At 59.0% G+C, this 19,468-nt stretch overlaps 1 protein-coding gene across 1 annotated transcript; it reads left to right on the forward strand.

Moving 5' to 3' along the window:
- The first annotated feature begins 648 nt into the window (after window positions 1-648).
- LOC143173269 (adenylate cyclase type 10-like) lies at window positions 649-19,027 on the forward strand. The gene is given in 26 exon segments (XM_076363484.1): window positions 649-801; window positions 1,005-1,121; window positions 1,123-1,279; window positions 1,549-1,653; window positions 2,518-2,556; window positions 3,186-3,329; window positions 4,093-4,298; window positions 4,735-4,828; window positions 5,146-5,234; window positions 5,804-5,995; window positions 6,110-6,231; window positions 6,878-6,954; window positions 7,258-7,447; window positions 8,310-8,362; window positions 9,833-9,986; window positions 10,704-10,896; window positions 11,445-11,531; window positions 11,968-12,251; window positions 12,890-13,026; window positions 13,886-14,002; window positions 14,992-15,246; window positions 15,930-16,268; window positions 17,057-17,265; window positions 17,659-17,766; window positions 17,925-18,103; window positions 18,783-19,027. Coding segments are annotated over 26 exon segments (3,978 nt in total). The 3' UTR covers window positions 18,961-19,027.
- The last annotated feature ends 441 nt before the right edge of the window (window positions 19,028-19,468 follow it).

A 19,468-nucleotide genomic window follows, 5' to 3' on the forward strand; every position in this document is an offset into this window, starting at 1 on the left:
TCACAGTCCTGCTCTTGGCAGTGCTCGTGCTTCTCCGGTAGCACGCTGCCTGGCCCATGGCGACAGCTGACGGGACCGTGGAGCCCGGTGGAGGAGGGCTGTTTGTGAGCCAGGGTTCCCAGCCCGGGGAGGTTTCCTCGCCACACGAGAGGCTGCACAGCTCTCGTGCCAGTCCCAGGAGGCGCAGCACCTCCTGCTGACTCGCTGCGAATGACCCCTGCCTCCTCTGGCATCGCCCTGGGAGAGTGGTGGCACTTGGGCCTAGTGCTTCGGCACAACCGAGAACGCGGTCGTGCAGCTGCGTGAGGCTTGATTGCTGCTCCACCACGGTCTCTCTGATGGCTTCCGCTCTGCCACCTGGCAGCTGTGGGGCAGCCTAGGTATGTGCCCTGGCCTCCCTTTCCATTGGGAAACCCCGGCTGCCGCCAGGGATGAGAGGCCTGGCTCCACGTGCTGGAGCTCTCGCACAGCCCAGGGAAGAGGGCAGCTCAGGAGCCGCTGTCTCTGCCAGAGGCAGGCCACCGTCCATGACAGGCACTGTGTGGATGGAGGGATGGGAGAGCTGGAGGGCTCCCCTGTCTGAGCTGGGGCAGCGGGGGGCTTGGGGAGGGATCAGGGGAGCAAGAAAGGAGCGAGCCTGCTGGGAAGATGGCGACAGGCTGTGTAGCTGCAGGGGAAGGACCAGTGGTAGCAAAGAGCTGTGTGTGCCGGCGGCAGCTGGTCCTTGGGAACGGGGGAAGCAGCTGGAAATTCAGCAACAGGTCGCTGCAGGAGCCTCCCTTCGGCACTGTCCTCGAAGAAGTGGGGTGGCGCTGGCCGCCTCTGAGTCGGTGGCTCAGCGTCAAGGAGGGAGCCTGGGTCACGGTGGCAGCTGCTCAGCAGGCGATGACATATGGAGGATGTCACTGTTAGCTGATTGTGTCGCTTGAGGACAGCTGACGGGTAAGCGATGAGCTAGAGAGGAGGCCACTGCTGGGTGACTGTGAGCACTCCCGTGAGGGCAGAGGGCCAGTCGTCCCGCACAGAGGCCCCGGGCTCACTGTGCAACTCGCACTGTGCGGTGAGGTCCTCGTCCTCCTCCCAGCGGGGCACGGCCATCTTCTCCTGAGGTACCCCGTGTGCCACAGGGCGCTGACAATGGCTTCTGCCTGGGAGAGGAAACATCACCGCTCAGGCCTGGAGAAAGCAGCAGTTTTCCTCCCCAGACTCCTTGCTGAGGTCTCCCCCAAGAGCGACAGTCAGACTGTCCACGGAGTGTTGCTCTTTGCAGATATTTCAGGTGGGGTGACACGAGCCGTTTTGGGACACACCGGGCCCTTTGGAGCCCCGCCCCTGCCCCTCAGGCAGAGTGGCCATCTTGTCACTGCTGGGATGCCCAAAGAGAGCGGGATGGGTTATCTTGGGTGGTCAACCACAGCTGCCACCAGCACTGAGCCGGGGCATGGGAAGGTGTGACCTACAGGCTCTCGGGCCAGGCAGCGTGGAACTGGCTGCCAGGTCCTTTGGCCCACGTGGGCATTTCCTGACTTCTGGGTGTCCGTGTTACAGGTTTCACTGCTCTGACGGAGAAATTCATCCAGAGGAGCGGCGCAGACAGAGGCACCGATGAGCTGGCGCAAACCCTCAATTACTACCTGTGTGACATTTTGGAGGGTAAGAGCCATGCTGCAGGACTGTCTGGCATCGGGCCGTGAGGCTGCTCATGGAGGGTGGAGGCAGACCTGCTGGGCAGCCTGGTCCTGCCTCCTTTGAAGGGCTGGAGCTTTCTGTGGCCCGGAGGAACAGGAAGAGCAGCCAGGGTCTCCTGGCGAGTCAGGACCAGCGCAGGTCCTTTCTGCTCCCCACTGTGGCTGAGGAGGCACCCGCTTTCTCAGCAGCCACCTCTGTGTCTCTGGCGTGAACACCCGGCTCAGTGATGCGTTAGGGCCCAGAGCAGGCTGAGGGCATCCAGCAAGTGCCAGCGCGAGAGTGACCTGAGGGTGCTGGCACTGACGTGTGTGTGCGTGTGCGAGACCCTCACGAGCCCCTTTTCACAGGGCACATCTTGACCCTTCCGAGCTGACCGTGAGCACATTGTGGCCACCCCTTTGGCAGCACTTGTAGAGCAAAGCAAGAGAGTCCTCAGGGATGATGAAGGGTGTGGAGCATCTCTCCTGTGAGGAAAGGCTGAGAGAGCTGGGACCGTTTAGCCGAGAGAAGAGAAGGCTCAGGGGGGATCTTAGTAATGTGCCTAAAACCTGAAGGGAGGGTGCAAAGAGGACAGAGCCAGGCTCTTTCCAGCGGTGCCCAGTGTCGGGACCAGAGGCCACGCCACGGGCACGCACTGAATCACAGGAGGTTCCCTCTGTACGTCAGGAAACGCTTTGACTGTGAGAGTGACTGAGCGCTGGCACAGGTTGCCCAGGGAGGTTGCGGAGTCTCCCTCCTTAGTGCTCCTCTCTGGGCAGAGGGGCTTGCTCCGTGGCTTCTGGAAGAAGGTGTCCACATGACTCTTCCTTTCCTTCCCTCTGTCCACAGAGATGCTGATTTTTGGAGGAGACATCTTGAAGTTTGCTGGTACGTACTTAGGACGACGATGCCCACGTCTAGTCATCTGCAGCATTTAACTGTTGTGGCGGCCATTTGCTCTGCTCTCCTTCTCAGGAGGCTCTGTGCAGCACCTTGAGCCAGCTTTCTGGCCAGGCATGCACGCCGCCCTTTCTCCAGGCTTCTCTTTCCCCCCGGGCCTGCCTGCGGTTTGGCTTTGGCAAGGGCTGTGGCTCCCCTCACTCTGCCCCCACTTGTAGGGCCCTGGGCTGGGGGTGGGGGCAAAGAAGCGCTGAGAGGAGGAGACCGCCTAGAAAGCGCAGCCCAAAGGTGTGTGTTGGGGTGGTGGTGAGGGGCAGGGAGGCCCTGGTGGTGGCGGAGCTCGGGCTGCCAGGCTGCGAGGCGGGGAGGATTCCCTGGTGTGCTGCAGCTGCAGAGGAGCGCTTGGGGCAGGGGGTGCCACCGCTGCCGGCTGGCTGCTGCTGTGGCTGGCCCGGGAGAGGAGAGGTGTCCCGGTGCCATCGTCCTGGAGGACCATGCCCTCCCACAAGCCCATCTTCCTCAGCACATTGGCCGGTTTCTGCTGTCCCTGCCACTGAGCGTAGGTCGGGGAGAGTCAGGTCTCAGCAGAGCCTTTACCTTCCCCTCGCTTTCCCCAGGGGATGCTGTGCTGGTGCTGTGGAGAACAGGACCCCAGGAGCTGGCTAAGACCATCAGCCTGGTGCTGCAATGTAGCTGGCAGATCCAGAAGAAGTGTGGGAGTCGTGACACGCACGTGGGTCAGAAGGTCCAACTGAAGATAGGTACGGGCGCTGTGCCAGGCGCAGATCCGTGGCACTCTCCCGTGCCATAGGGTGCTTCTCACGGGCAGGGAACGCGGGGATCCCTACTGGGGCTAGTGCCAAAGGAAAGCATGTCCTGCGAGCATTCAAGGGGCCAGCTGTAGTTGGAGTGGGGATGGGAGACCAGGACTGCTGGCTTTGCGTGCGTTTGCAGATGCAGAGGAAGCTTAAAGGCAGAGCGGGTGTCAGATCAAGTATTAGGGTCTTTGAATGCCTGCTTTAGCACAGACGTCTGCGGGAGGTAGTTCTCCTTTCCTTTTTTTCAGGTGGGGGCGGCTTTGCATCCTTTCCCCTGCTGGATTCTCCCCTGCCTTTCACAAAGAGCAAAGGGGAACTGCTTTGCATACGGCTGTGAGAAGGGCTTTGGCAGGCTGTTGTGTTTTCTCAAGCAGACAGCTCCAACCTGCCTGCACGTAAACGGAGCAGGCGGTGATCAAGCCCGCTGGTTTGCTGGGCTTCTGGGGCAGGCAGCTGGGCAAGATGCCCGGCACTCTCAACACATTGTCAATGTCACCTTTGCTTGTCTCTTTCTAGACACCCGTTTCAGGGACCTGTGTCAGTATCCCCCCGAGTAGGACGGAGGACGCCCTCCCCTTCCATAAAGCCCGTCTCCCCACTGGGCTTCAGATTAGCTTCTGACCAGCGGAGATGCTGGGGACTGTAGAGCTCAAAATGTTCCCTGTGTCAGTTCTGCTTCTCCCTCTCTCTCTCTCTCTCTCACCAGGGATCTCTGCAGGGTCCATGAGCCTCCTGACTGTCGGAGACAAGAGGCGGCAGTACTTCTTGATCTGCGGCCAGGCCCTGGGTGAAGTTTGTGAGGCTGAACAGCTTGCGAATGCAGGTGAAGTTATCCTCTCAGCCACCTCCTGGGAGCTCTGTGAGCAGCACCGGCTCAGGACCAAGCGTCTTGCAGGCAAAAGAGCTGTGAAGGTAGGTGGATGGGACGGCCTCTAGAGCGATTCCGAGGGCCCGGACCTGGGCATGAATGAGGGAGGTGTCAGAAGGCCGAGGAGCTGAATGTGGAGAGAGCTGTAGCTGTGAAAGCGGGCAGGCAGCTGAAGCTCTTGTCCTTCCATCTCGGGGGTAACGGTGGGCTGGGCTCGCTTGGTTTGAGGGGTCGGGAGGCACTGGAAGGGTTTTGGCCCCACCAGCAATGTCCTCTGTGGGTCATGGAGCTGTTGTTGACAGCTGGGGGATGCTTGGGTGATACCTGCCCAGCTCCGGTGCTTCTGAGGAAGTACTTGTGTCCCATCCAGCCAGGTGGGCTTGTTGTGCCCTTTTCTGGGCAGTGACGGTGGAGGGCAGGCTCTGTCCCCTGGACTCCTGGGGAGGCCAGTGGCAGTGCTTTCATTCTGTGTGTCTCCAGGTTACAGGCATGGATTGGATGTCTTGGTCAGAATGCCAAGACGCTTTACGCAAGCTTGTACAACGCTCAGTGAGCCACGGCTTGGAAGGGGAAGGTGGGTGCCAACTTCACCTTGTTCTGTGATTGCCCGGAAAGGTGGGGCCTGGCTGCTTCAGGGGCCAGAGAGGAACCACCTCCGCCCTCTCCCCCCTTTCGGATAGCACTCCTGCTTTTGGCCCTCCTGTGCCTCAGCTGGGGCAGTCGCTGCTGCTGCCTCCTCCTTCCAGGGGACAGCTCTGCCCCGAGCATCTGGAGGTGGCAACATGAGCAAACGCAGAAGACTCTTTCTCCCCTGTTTCCAGCGCCAGCCCCTGCTTTCCAACACCTCGTAGTCCCATCCTCCCAGCGACCAGCTGCATTTTCTCTCCTCAGGCGCCATGAGGCCTGCTTTTCTCTTGCCCAATGATTATGATGCGGAGGAGGTGCTTAGGCAGTACATACCAGAAGCTGCTCTCAGGAAGGTACGGCCAGGCCGCCACTGCTGGGGGCTGCATTTTTGGAGGGTAGAAGAAGTGGTGCATTGCAGAGATGGAGTCTTCACGAAGACAGACAAACAAAAGAAAATGCACCCTGAGACAACAACGCGGGGAAACTGAGCCAAGGAGCACCGGTGCTGCACCATTGTGTGCGTTGTCCTCAGAGAGACACGGGTGGCGGGAGGCGGACTTCTGTCTCTCTGTCTTTTCCGTGGGTATGGTGCTGGAGGTGCTGCGGACATGATGGTGGCATAAAGGGGAGATTCCACTGAAGTCCCTAGAGCATCCCTGAGGGTCGGCCCTCATGCCCATACCTGTCCCAAGATGGGGTGTTACCGGAGCACCTTTCTCTCCTTTGTCATTTGTGTTATGATTCGGCATCTGCCTGCCACAGGCTGGGCAGCCTGCCGGCCGTTTGCACTGAGAGGAGGATTTATCCCTTCCTCCGGTAGTACCTGCTATTGCCAGTACGCCTGCCGTCCCTCGGTATCTGGTGTGGGCAGTAAGCCCCCAGGAGAGCAGGCTGGTGAAGCCGTCGTGCTCTTGTCTTCCAGCTTGATGACAGCGTGCCGCTGGACCTCTTCTCTGAGCTACGGCCAGTCACCAGCCTCTTCATCCAGCTGCGGCTGGCTGAGGATAAAACCACAGTGGAAGTCTACACGATCCTCCGCAATGCCAGCAGGATGATGCGAGAAATCCTCTGTCCTCACAAGGGCGAACTCAACAAAGTCCTCCGGTTTGATAAAGTGAGTGTGGGGGAGCAATCGCCTCCCCCCACGCTGAGAGGGTGGGCAGTGAGCAAGAGGGAGAGACTCCCTCTTAGGCATTGTAGCAAGATGTGCTGCATCTGTCCTTGGCAGGGCTGCACGTTCCTCTGTGTGTTTGGACTCGCTGGAGAAAAGCTGCCCTACGAGAGCCTTCACGCCTTGCAGAGTGCTATTCAGATCTTCAACTCGTGCTCCACAATGCTCGGGGAAAGAGAGTGAGTGTGTGGCGGGGGTGAGGGGGGTGCATGCTGGCTGGGACGGCGCAAGGGGGCTTACCAGGAAGAGACGTGCCTTCCAGCTTGCCCTCCCTTGTCCCTGGCAGGAAGGAGGCAGTGCCCTGAGAGGTGGCAGGTGACCCCTGGGCTTAGCCCACGGCAGCCAGGCCGAGTCCCTCCGAGCACACCCTGCTAGCCACCGCGCTGGAACGAGCCCTCGCAAGGGCGAGAGGCTCCTTGGTGTCAGAGGCAGGCCCTTCTGGGCGACTGGCCCATGACCAGGGATGGGGCCCAGCCACCTGATCTCAAGATGCTGTCATGGCAGGCGGTGCCATCGTGGGCGCCTTCCTCCCTCCCTCCCTCTTTGCTCACGAGAGGGCTGTGGCCTTCTGCAGGTCGCAGCTCAGGGAATGTGGCCTCAGGGGAAGTGTCCAAAACTTGCTGCATGCGCTCTACCCCTGTCCCTTGTCCCTTGCAACCCGGGTATGTTGCGCCCCTGAGCTCTCCAAGTCCCCGAGACCCGTGCTGGCAGGGCAGGATGGCAGGTGGCCCAGGCTAGCGCCGAGGGGAGGTGCGGGAAGGGATGAAGCCGGGCGGGCTTCATGAAGGGGCGCTGCTGAAGCCGCACTCTTTCCCCGTGTGCCAGGGCAGTGTCTGTTGCAGTTACCAGCGGGACGGTGTTCTGCGGACTCACTGGCCACCCTGTGAGATATGAATACACAGGTACGAGGCGTGTGTCTGAGGTGCGGGAGGCTGTCGTGGGCCTGCTTAAGCATAGCAGTCTGGAAGAGGAAGGTGGGCTGGGAGAGGGCTTGCCCAGCAGCCCGTCAGGAACGGCCCAGGCAGCTCTGGTCCTGGCCTGGGGCGGGAGAATGGGCTCCGTGGCCGGTTGTTCCCCTGAGTTCTCCTGACCCCGCCGTGGGGTTGGCCTGTGCCAGAGGTGAGGCAGCCATTGGCCTGGAAGGGTGCCGTGGGGCTGGTGGCACCGGCACACCAATGCGTGCTCTCTCTTTCTCTCCCTGGCAGTCATTGGCCAGAAGGTGAATTTGGCAGCCCGGATGATGGTGCACTACCCCGGGCTGGTGTCCTGTGATGCAGTGACCTACGCCACCTCTCGGCTGCCCCCTTACTACTTCAGGGAGCTGCCGGCGAGAGAGATGAAAGGCCTTAGGCATCCTGGCACTGTCTACCAATATGTGGGGATCCCCGAGGAGAGGTGAGTGTCCTCTGAGAGGGCTGGATGAGGGGACGGTGGCACTGAGGGTGCAGCCTTGGCCAGCAAAGAGGAGTTCTGCAGAGAGAGACCAAGCTGGTCTCCCTTCCCTGTGGCTGAGAGGGTCGGAAGCCCTCGCGTGGGAGGCTTTTTGCCTTTCTCCCCTGCTGTCTCCTGCTGGCTCTGTCCAAATGGCTTTCGACTGTGCTTTCCGTGCTGTGCTTGCTCCAGCCCATGCCCTGGTAACGCTGACCCAAGGAGGTTTTTGTCCCAGCTGCTTCTGAGCAGGAAGCTTTGGGCCAGTCCGGTTCCCATGGGGAAACGTGGACCATCGGGACACTCTTCCTCATGTCTTCCTGCTGAAATCTCAGCTCTTCCCCCGGGCCAGGAGTTGACCCCCTCTTTGGATGAGGGTTTGAATGTTAACATTGCCGTCTCTTTGAAACTACGGGAAGACTTGAGCCAAAGGTGCCAGGTGCTTGGCATCCCAACCCGTTCAGTGACACAAGTCCTCCTTTCCAAGGCACTTGTTTTTCTTGGCCAACGTGGTAAATGTCTGCTAGCCAACAGCACACCCTGGCTTCTCTCGCGTGTCTCCGATTTCTCTGGGTATGGCCTCTGGTGATGGACTCTCGATACGTTCTCCTGCCGCGCCGTGGCCATTGGGCTTCTTTATGCTTGCAGCTGTCCTAGCGTGCAGCTCGAACGTTGGCTAGGGGAGCGTGCAGGGGCTAACACGCTGCTCGAAAGAAAAGCAGGTACCCGAGGAGCAGCACGTCCTGCCCCTCCCTGCCAGGCTGCTTCTCTACGTCCCTTGGCTTCTCACCAGCTAATTGACTTGTGTTTTCTGTTCCCCTGTTTCTAGCATATTTGGCATGGCTCTTACCAAGAAGAGGTCCGAGTACGTCCCATTGCTGGGTAGGTGGAGAACGCCTTGCTCTTCTGAAGCCGTTTCTTCCCCTTGGTAACTTTTAGTGCCACGCTGGGAAGGGAGAAGCTTTTGCCAGGGACGGTGTTGCCTGCAGCGGCCCTAAGGAAGTGCCGCCTGTCTTGGTCACTACTTGGCTGATATCTTTGGGGTGGAAAGCAGGGTGAGGCGCCTGGTGCTCCCTGCCGTGCTCCAGACCTGGTAGGAAGGTTCCGTTCAGCTATGGAGCTGCTCACCCCCTGGGGGCTAAACTGATCCCTGTCTTTGGGATCAGGAAAGAGATTTCCTTCTGCCAGACTGACAGAGAGTTTGGGTGGTAGGTTCTCCCCCTGGTAATCCTCAGCGTTCCTTTCTTGGCAGCATCTGGGTGTAGATATGGAAATGCCAGGACACACGGGATGCCTTTAATCACTCGGTGTCTTGCCGGATGCTTTGGGCCTTGTTATGGGTTAGGCCTGGTAGGCAGCTCAGCCCCACAGAGCCGCTCGCTCCCCACAGTGGGATGGGGAAGAGAATCGGAAGGGTAAAAGTGAGAACACTGGTGGGCTGAGATACAGGCAGCTTAACAGGTAAAGCAAAAGCTGCGCACGTGCGCAAGGCAGAATCGGGCACTCGTTCACTGCTTCCCATCGGCAGGCAGGTGTCTAGCCATTCCCAGGAAAGCAGGGCTTCATCATATGTAATGGTGACTTGGGAAGACAAGCGCCATAACTCCGAATGTCCCCCCTTCCTCCTTTTTTCCCCCAGCTTTCCTTGCTGAGCACAGCATCATATGGTATGGCAATAGGCCTGTGGTCAGTTGGGGTCAGCTGGCGCAGCTGTGCCCCCTCTCAGCTTCTTGTGCACCCCCAGCCTGCTCGCTGGCGGGGCGGCGTGAGAAATGGAAAAGGCCTGGACGCCGTGCAAGCGTTCTTCAGCAATAACTAAAACATCGTTGTGTTATCGACACCAATGTTTGGTCGCAAATCCAAAACACAACACCATACGAGCTATTCCTGAAGAACATTAACTCTAGCCCAGCCAAAACCAGTACAGGCCTGAAGACGCTGCCTTAACTCCCGGGAAGCGCTCTGTGGCTCGTGGTACAGCAAGGAGATGCTTTGAGCCTCTTTGGGACATAGCTGCCTGCAGCGACTCAAATCATCCCTTCCAGTCTTGTGCTGGATCACTGTGGGGAGTTGCATGGGGCCGGCTGAATCTCTGTGCCTGTGGGAGGGGAGGGGTGCGGGGCAGGGAAGAGGGCATGGGAGCCGCGCGGTGGGGCAGGCGGGCCCACTACTGCTCTGAGGAAGGCAGAGGTGCAAAAGCTGGGATGAGCGGGCGGGAAGGAGGCCTGGGTGCAGGCAGGCTGGCGGATGTAGTGGCGGGGAGGGAAGCTGTGGTGGAGGGTGCCAGCAAAAGGGACGGCTCTTTGCTTTTCAGCACGCGCCAGCAGCTCGTTTTCTTGTTTGTCTTCCCAGGTCGGGAGAAGGAGATTGACCTCTTTGTCAGCTGCTTGAAAGCCTATAAGGCTTTAGGAGAAAGGCACATCCTGGCATTTGAGGGCCCGATGGGCTCCGGAAAGAGCCACTTACTTACTGAACTGGCCTATTTAGGCCAGGCTGCTGGCCACAGGTACAGGTTTTTGACCTGCAGCTTTGGGACACTGCCCCTGCCCGTCCCCTGGCAGCCATGGAACACTCCAGCCCCTCTGCCAGTGCGCCTGGCCCTTGGGCTGCAGCCTCCCGAAAAAGCCTCCTGGAGACACTCGCTAGGAGCTCCTGCGTGCTCTGCTCCCGCCTCTGCCTCTTTGGGGAGTTGGAGGTGGCTTCTTGAGCCATGGCCTTTCCTCCTTCACCTCTGGGCCAGGCACAGACAGAAGGAAAGAGCTCAAGCTCAGTGCTTTTCATCTGACTCCAGACCCAACAGACAGCAGGGCGGCCTGTCTCAGAAGCCCTGCTTGCCCTCTGCGTGTTTCCCAGAAGGAGCACTGGGGCAGAAAAGCCTTCCCGTGGTCTGGGAGGCAGACTGCTAAGGTCTGGAGCCCAAAGGCAAACTCACCGCTTGCTCCATCCTTGCCTCTTAGCCCCGTGAGTTCCTCTGCAGGGGGGACGTAACGAGACCTGGGCTGGCGCTGCGGAGACACAGGGCCTGGACCTGGCTCTCCCAGTGGCTTGGCAGCAAGTGCCCCTCTGTGCCCTTTCTCGTAGGAGGAGTGAAAAGCTTGGCCTTCTCTGGGAAGCACTTTGAGATGGGTGGCTGAAGAGCTCCCCCCAAGGGCATCTCCACCCCTTTTGTCTTAGAAGGCTTGGGCTGTTGGGGATCTCAGTCCCTTTTGCTTTTGCACGGCAGGGTAGTTGCCATGGAACTGCTAGAGGTCAACGTGAGGCAGTCCTTCTCTGCCATCCGTACGCTGACGGCCAGGGCCCTGGGCCTCCAGGACTGTGAACTGTGCAGTGACAGGCAGTGCATGCTGCAGACGAAGCTCCGAGGGACAATCGAAGAGAGCAGCTATTGCCTCCTCAATGACGTTTTCCTTGTCAAGGTGAGCGCGAGAGGCCTCTCTGGCCCTGGAGAAGGCCTTCTCACGAGCTTTTCTGGGTCTGGCGTCGGGTGGGCACGCTGCTGGGAGTGCCTTAGCTCAGGGGTGGGAATCGCAAGGGTCCTAGCACACGTTTCCCATTCCTGGGCCCGGGGGGCTCCCTGACTGTGGTGAGATCATGTCCCGTGCTGCATCTGGCAGTGCCCGGTGCCTTGTTCGGCACCCTGGAAGTGGCATTGGAGAGAGGCTGGTGCTGACCTCGTGCTGAGGTCACTGCTGTGTGAGTGCTCTGCTCCAGTCAGCCCAAGATTCCCACAGCCAGAGAGCCAGCTCTTCAGCCCACCCCCAAGCCCCAGCTCTGCCAGAGACCCTCAGCAGAGGGCCTTCGCTTTAGGCTCCAGGTGAAGTCCCCCCTGTGGCTCCTTGCGCCTGTGTTGGGGAGAGGGAAGGTGCTGAGGCCAGCAGAGGCGGTTTGCTCTGTGGTCTTGCTCGGTGGGTAGGTGTGCCCTAGCCCCGGAGTGATCTTTCTCCCTGACTCCTTTTCTGGCCAGTTTCCCGTTTCGGACAAGGTTCGCGAGATGCCTGAAAGTCAAAGGAAAACGGAATTGCACTCGACTTGGGCAAAAGTGCTAGAGAAGGTGAGCATTTCTCCTCCTTCCTCCTGGGTCGGAGAAGGAAAACAACCCTGCCGGCTGTGGGCTCTGCACCACAGCGTGTGAGCGGGTGAGAGGACCAGGCATCTGGGTTATCGCCATTCAGGGCCTGAGAAACCCCCCACCTCCTCCCCGCAGCCCCACAAGCACACCCAATAACTTTCCTCCCGCAAGGTGTGCCCTGGAGGAGGAACGATGTCTTCTGCATTCCCTTGCCCAAGCTCCCTCCTTCTGCAGGGCAAGTGATGTTAGGTGTGACCTTAAAGTCTCCAAGAAATTAAGAGTCAGTAAGCTTCTGAGCAGGGAAGTGGTTGGGGAGAGACATCAGAGCATCCTCTCAAGAGACAGAGGCTAAATCTCCTCCCCGGAAGACACTTGAGAATCCACCGGACTGCCCTCAGAACACCCTGCTTTTTTTCAGGCCTTTGGAGCAGAATTTGGCATATTTGTCATCGACAATGCCCATTTCATCGACCCTGCCTCCTGGAGTATCATGTCACCCCTGCTCCAAGACGTCTCCCTCTTCACGGTCATGAGCTTAGCTCCAGGCTACGCGCGAACAGAGAGCTTTTGCAAAGCCGCAGCAGAGAACACAACATCCCAGCAGATCACCTGTCTTCACCTGGACGAGCTGAAACCTTCAGCCATGGTGCAGAAAGTCTGCCAGGGCCTTGGAGTGGTCAGCATCTCCAGGGATCTAGCGAGGTAAGTTCGAAGCAGGGGAGCTCTTCCTGAGGGCTTGAACCTATGCAGACCATGGAAGGGACTCACCTCCCCAGGAAAGGGAGCGCAGGGCCGCTAGAAGCATCAGTGCCTCTAGCAAGTACTGGGCGCGGGTTGCTTTTTATGCCTCGCCCTGGCAGGTGGGAGCCGAGAGTGGGCAACTCCCTCGGCACAGAGCGTGGGAGGTGTCAGCCCTTCGCTGTTGCACAGGGAGGAAGGGAGGAAGGGAGGAAGGGAGGAAGAGTCCCAAGCCCAAGCGTGGCTGGGGTGTGAAAAGGCCTTGGTCTAGGTGGCCAGGCTGTGGGGGAGATTCCCCGGGGCAGAGGTCTGCCCTGCTGCCAGAGAGGATCTAGGCTCCCGAGGAGAGGAAAGGCAGGGCTTGCTGCTCTGTGCTTTGGGCATTGTCCGCAATTCTTTTCCGATGGACTTCCGTGAAGGCTGGGGGTTCAGGGGGGCCCAAAAGCTCAAGCCAGCGGGAGGACCGTCCCTTTCAAAAGTGAGGTGTAGCTGTGACGAAGATGCTGGCTACCCTGCTATGCCCGAGTTACTCGCCGCCCACCTGAACTGTGTTTCACCTTACTTTCCTTGTGGGGGTCACTGCCGGGTCTGCTCCTGTCCAGGTTCCTGATCCAAAGAAGCTTGGGGGTCCCCTATTACTGCGAGGAGCTGCTGCGCTGCCTTTGTTGCAACGACATGCTCTTGTTCCGCAACCGGAGGCGGGGTGAAAAAGCAGAGGACAACTGGGAGAACCTGATCAGTAAGCACCTTTGCTGCTGACTAGAGAGTCGCTGTGGCGCGTTGTCTGCAGCACAGTCTTGCCCTGTCGTTCCCCCATGGATCTGGGCAGAGTCAGATCTTGCAGCAGTGCAGAAGTTGGTCTGGCGGAGGTTGTGGGCTCCTGTGTGCCTCGCTGTTGGGACAGCCAAAGCAGGGGCTAGCGAGTTCTGGTGGCTTGGAGGGGCCTAAATTCTTGGGGCGGGGGTTGGGGGGCTAAACCAGAGGGGAAATTGTTCCGGAGCACATGTGTTTCTGGTGTTCCTTAGGCATTCTAATGGGCACGTAATTTACCTTGCCCAAACGCCAGCTCGCTTGAGAACAAACCCCAGCTTGGGGTGAGGGACAGGCCCGGGAAACTTGAATCCAAAACCATAAATCCCCACAAGGGTGCTGGTAACGGAAGAAAACGGTGGTAATGCCACCGAGAGAGCAATGCCAGCCAGAGTGCCGTGGCCTTGGGAACAGCCAGGACTGACGCTCCGTTTTGCATGACCACCGGCAATTTCCCTGGCTGCGGACGTAGCGCTGTTGAAGGCAGCAATGCTGCTGCTTTCTGTCCCAGGGCGTTCAGTCGCCCCCTGGGAAGTCTGGAAGCTTTGACTGAGGGACTGTTTGGGAAAGCTGGTCTGAAGGCAGAACATCTTTGGGAGGGCTGTGCAAGGAAACTGTTTTGCTCTGCTTAATGACCCACGTTCAGCGCAGGCAGGTCAGCGCGCCCACACTGGCCCGTGTAAGGTGGGACTTGTCCCATCTCAGGTGAAGTTTGAAATGTTTGCAAGCTGCAAGTCACTTTGCAAATTGCCTTATTCGTGCTCTCCTGCTCCACCCAGCTTCTGCAGTCGAGGCTTCAGCCCTCGCAGCAACCTCGAGCTCCAGCGCGGGGAATGATGGCAGGGTCTGCATCATCAGACCAGACGTGAACCTGGAGAACACCATGCTGCCCGCCAGCTTGAAAGGTGAGGGGCCGAGCGCCGCTCTGCCGGCTCGCGGCTGTGCTGGGGCCCCTTCCCGGGGCATCGGCTAGAGGGAGGCTGGGCATCTGTGTGCTGCAGAGTCACCCTCTCAGCTTGGGGGCTCTGCTGGGAAGGTGGCTCCAGTCCAACCAGGAACAGGCCTGGGGTTGCGGGCAGCCCTTTCCCCCTCCTGGGCGTGGACCAGCCGTGAGCGTGCTGCCTGCTTTCCAACAGCGGGTAGGAGAGAAAAGCTTACTGGTGCAGCACTAAAATGGCTCCCTTTTCTCACAGAAGCAAAGCCTTTGCTGGGAAAAATCTTTGACTTGCCTCTGACTCGACTTTGAACGTGGCTTCTACCTCGCTATTCTCTTTTTAAGTTCCCCAGCTAGCGCTGGTCTCAGGGCACTTAATCCAAACCAAACCCGTTTTTTTTCTGTGGATTGCCACGGAAATTCCCCCGTAGCCAGGGGAGCTGGATGGGGGAACTGTCAATGAGTGTCTCTCCTCTCTAGCCATAGCCATTTGTATGAACCTTGGAGAAGCGTCATGCTAAAAAGTTGTTTTGTCCAAAAAAAAAAGACGACAACCAAAAGAAAGGAATAGTATCGTCTGGCCAAGTTAAGACAACTGTTGTGGGGAGCTCTGAGTCCACCTCTGATGTGGGGAAAGTTCTCTGTTCTCTCTGCGCACTACTCCAGATCTGGTAGGGCGCATCATGGGATGCGTGTACCTGCTGGATCCTGCCCTCCTCACCCTTGGTGGAGGAGCGTGCGTTTGAGCGTCTTGCTCTTCCCCAGGCCTTGTGGCCTGTGATTCCAACAGGAGCGGAGCCATTTTGAAGACGCCTACCCTGGGTTGCGATTGCCCAGCAGGTGCAGTCCCGAGGAGAGGAGGCCAAAGTCGACCCCGTTTCATGTGTTGAAACTTTCCAGCCTCTCCAGCCTCAGCATGGGGAACAGGCAAGAGAGAGACGTGTTGCTGCTTTTTGACAGAGATTGCGCTGGCTCAGCTGGACCGGATAAAGCCGCTGAAGCAGATGGTTTTGAAGTTTGCAGCTGTCATCGGGCCAGTGTTTACCACCCAGCTGCTGTCGCACATCCTTCCCACTGGCGTCAGGCCCAAGATGAACTGCTTGTTGAACACGTTGGTGAGCGACAACATCCTTAAGCGGCTGAAAAGCACAGAGGTGCCAGAAGATGTCCAAGATCCTACCAAGGGGCCAGCCACCTCTCTGCGGGCAGAGCGCGGTAAGTGGTAGCAGTAAGGCGGACAAGGGAGCTCCCAGCTGTGTCCCGGCGGGGCTCCCCAGGGCATGGTGCGCTTCCCCCCGCCAGTGATGGGTGGGTGGAGCTCAGGCAGGCATGGCTGTTCGGGATGGGTTGTTCAAAGATCTTACAAGTCAATCTCAAAGCACACTAGCTTTGCACCGGAGGGAAGTCCGCACCAGCCGTCCCAAGTGCCTCTGCTCCCCTGCCTCCAAGCACTGCTCACAGCGCAGGCATGGGAGGGCTTGTGGAATCCCTGACATCCTCTCCCAGCCGCCTGCAGCGTCCAGATCAAAGATGCCCTCCAGAGTGCCCCGGGGCCTTTGACAGGCTTTTACTCGGCTTTGATTCCCCTGTGGCCCAGGGCGGGAAGCTCAGGAGGCTGGGAACCGCCTTGCCAAGAGCGGGGAGAAAGCGCTGGCCGGGGCTTGCTTCGGCTGGCGGCAACATCCCCAGCTCCTGCCTGGAGTGCAGCTGAGCACTGTGTCCCCAGGGCTGTGCTAGCGTCAGCAAGGCGAGCGGGCCCTTTCTCCCCGTGCTGCAAGGCTCGGTGTGCAGCAGCACTGGTTCTCTGCCGAGGATGTGCATGACTTTCATACCCCGGCTGGGACGGCCCTGAGCCCTGGCCCCAGCTCGGGCTGCCGCAAAGGCCCTTTGCCTTGCAGGTGTGGAGAGGCCCTCTCTGAGCAAGACGACTGTGGAGCAGCAGTCTGGCGTCCTGGCCTTCTGTGTCCTGCTGCTGCGAGAGGCTGCCTATGAGCTGTGGCCCGAGAGACAGCGGGTCGCCTTGCACTGCAAGTGTGCCGCCTTCCTGGAGCAGCACGCGCACAAATGCAAGAGCTGCAGCCAAGGGGACTTTGTTGCCTTCCACCGCTTCGCCGTCACCAGCACCCAGGACGGAGGGAGCCTTCATGGCCCTGCTGCCCAGGGCGACTCCCGCAGCTGGGAGGCCTTGGTGCTTGCAGGAGAACAGCTGAAGAGGGCTAGGACCCACGGCACTGAGGGTATGCTGTGTACCATGCTCTGCAGCCCGGGCCCTCCTGGAGGCCAGGGGTGTGTGCTGGGGATCGGGTGGGAGTAGATCTGCTAGGGATGAGCCCAGGAGGTGAGGACGACCACTGCAGACTTTCCTCAGTCTGTTGGGACCCTTGCAAGGATCCTTGCAAGCCCGCTGGGAAGAGCAGCTCTTACCCCCGGGGTACGCGAGGAGGTGTCTAACCCCCTGTTTTCTTTCCAGATGCTGCAGATGCTCTGCAGCAGCAGCAGGCTTTCAGGGAGGAGGATTTTGGGTGAGCAGACAAGGTTTTGATTATTTTTGAAGCCAGTGAGCTCAGGGTCTCCAGAGGAGACAAAGGAAGCGGCAGCATTTGGCTGCCGGTTGTGACTCTAGCTTAGGGGAGAGGCTTTCTGTGCGGTGGGAGCTGGGAGGAGATGGCCACGGCGATGAGAGAGTGCTTGAGGAAGCCCGTGGGCTCAGAGTGATCGTCACCCTCCACTGGAGCAGCCCTTGCTTTGCAGTTCCTCCAGAGTAGCGCTGCAAACTCTGCAGGGGAGACGCCGCCCCAGGGACTAGAGTGCTTTGCCTGTGGGAGGTGACAGAAAGCCCAGCTTGTCTTTTTCTCCCTACCTACAAAGCACCTGTATGAGTCCTGCCTGCCCGTGGCCTCGTGCTCTGCTTTGAACAAAGGGCTTTTGATGCCGTCTCTGTGGGGAGAAGGACCAGTATAGGTGATGCCCGTGTATTCTGTGCTCTCTTCTTCCCCTGGGAACTGTCCTCTGACTAGTGTGGCAGGGCGGTTTCTGGCAAAGAGCGAACAGACAACTGAGCTGCCCAGCAAGACCGACGGGAAGCACAACGGCACATGTGAATGCAAAGCCATCGTGGAATCGGTGCTTGTGCCTTTGGCTCGCCACTACATGGCAATGGGCGATGCTGCCAGAGCCTTTTACTACCTTCTGGAGTGCGCGGCTGCCTACCTGCATGTCTCCAACAGCTACATGGTGAGTTGCCCTGCTTGCCAGGACCCACTGTGCACGGAGTCCTCTCAGTCGCCTGGCTCTGGGCAGGACAACTTCCCCGTTGCAAGAGGGCATGCCTTCGCGGGGCCTTGGAAGGGAAATGCTGGGTCAGACCCTGACTTCTTCCTCCGGTTTGCCTCTTCTGCGGCAAGAGACACAGGGCACTGTGCCCTTAGCACGAGGAGCATTAGCAGGGAGGCGGTCTGAAGGATCACTGGTGCCTGTGCTCTGAGTCAGGGTGATTGTGTTTGAGCGGGCATCACCAGGGAGAGAAGCAGGCTCTCTTAAGACAGATGCCAGAGGCAACGGGGGAGGACAAGGCTGGCCATGGGCTCTGCACCCACGCTCACCTGCTCTCTGTGTGCTTGCGCAAAGGCCCTCATGAAGCTGAACGAAGCGGAGGTCCTGAGGAGCTCGGTAGAGAAGAAAGTGAATGTGATAGCCCGCTTTGAAGAGGCCACCTTCTTCAGCCTCAAAGGGGAGGTAAAGAGACGGGGAGGTCTGGAGGGACCGCCTGGGGGACGCAGCTGGATGCCTTCCCCAGTTGCAGTGGATATCCCTGGCATCTCCAGCCACTGGCAGATTCCTGCAGTCTCTTGGGCAACTACTCCATATCGGGATGATTCCCTTTTCCTGTGCAGGTCTGCTGTCATATGGGACGCCTGAAGCTGGCAAAGAAAATGATCAGGAAGGCGCTGAGCCTGCTCAAAAGGCAGTTTCCCCGGACCTCCGTTGGAGCCTTTGTCAAGCCGCAGCTGGAAAAGTTTCAGTGTGCCGCTTATGTTGCCAGAAGAGCATCCTCCCTTCCGCAGGAGGCCCGGTAAGAAGCAGAACTGAGAACCCGGGAAGGAAGAGCCATTTCCTACCTGGTCCCAGGCATCTGGGCCCAGACCTGCCTAGACTTGAGGCCACACCTAACCTGACACATAGGCCTTAGCAGGACCGAGGCGTTAAGGACCGATGTGCGGGTAAAACAGGCAACGACAGAGCCCCACGCTCCCTCCCCTCCCTGCGCAGTCATAGGAACAAAGCACGCCTTTTGGTAAAAAGCAGCTTGCAGCTGGGGATGTGGCTGCTGACACGTGTTGGCTGCGGCAGGGGGTTGGTGGTGACTGGGAAGAGAGCGCTGTAAAGAGGGAGTAGAGGCTGAAGAGGGGCAGGGGTCTGGAGGCAGGACCGGGACATGGGGAAGGAGCAGTAGGTGGAGGTGAGGTGTGAGAATCAGGAAGCTCAGGGGCCGATACCCCTTTTCCTGCTGGTTCCCGGCTTTGCTTGGCCCCCCCCCGGCGCTGTAGTGCCAACGTGCCCTCTCGAGCGGTCAGCTTCCCCCGGCAGCACTTCTTTGCCCCCTTCCGCTCTGGCAGCCCTCTCTCCATCAGCTCCCTTTCCTCCGAGGAGGTGTAACTGGCTTGTCCGCCGCCCTGCTTTCCCCCGGCCCTGTCCGATTTAGCACTGTACAGCTAGAGCCTCTGGGCCCAGCAGTTTCTCTTGTGTGGCAGGAGGAAGAGGCTAGCCTGGCTGCTGCGGCAGAGCTGCTGCCTTTCCTTACTGGAGCACCTCTTCAGCCTGGAGGGCACTTCCAGCGGACGGACGTTCTCCCGCCTGGCAGCGCGCATGAAGGCCAACACGGACAGGGCGGCAGACTCCTATCGGGCAGCAGACTCCCGCCACAGATAGACTTAAACCAGAAGGGTGGAGCTGAAGTCAGCTAATTACACATCTCCTCCATGATGACCTTTGTTGTTGGGCCTTTCTTTCTGAGGCACGGAAAGAGACACTGTCTTTCGTTGCTGTGGAGGGCTACTGTTGCTCCAGCAGTGATGGCCTTTGTTGTTGGGCCTTTCTTTCTGAGGCACGGAAAGAGACGCTGTCTTTCGTTGCTGTGGAGGGCTACTGTTGCTCCAGCAGTGATGGCTACAGCTCTCTTGCAGGTCCCGGTGCAGACTCGTGATTGAAGACGCTTCTGATTTTAGGTCACGTTAAAACCAGAGGCCCTCTAAAACCAGAGGCCCTCTCTGTTGCTCTTGTTCCTCACCACCCACGTACGGTCAGCCAGCGACTGCTGCTCCCTATCTTTCCCCAGCTAAAGGGGAGGAGAAACCTGTATAAAAAGGCAGGGGGTGACAGGAAAAGCCCCAGACGCCGAGGGGACTTGGGACAGCTATCGCCAAAGGTTTTGCCTTGT

The sequence above is a fragment of the Aptenodytes patagonicus genome, unplaced genomic scaffold, assembly GCF_965638725.1.
Source record: "Aptenodytes patagonicus unplaced genomic scaffold, bAptPat1.pri.cur scaffold_43, whole genome shotgun sequence".
Classification (NCBI taxonomy): domain Eukaryota; kingdom Metazoa; phylum Chordata; class Aves; order Sphenisciformes; family Spheniscidae; genus Aptenodytes; species Aptenodytes patagonicus.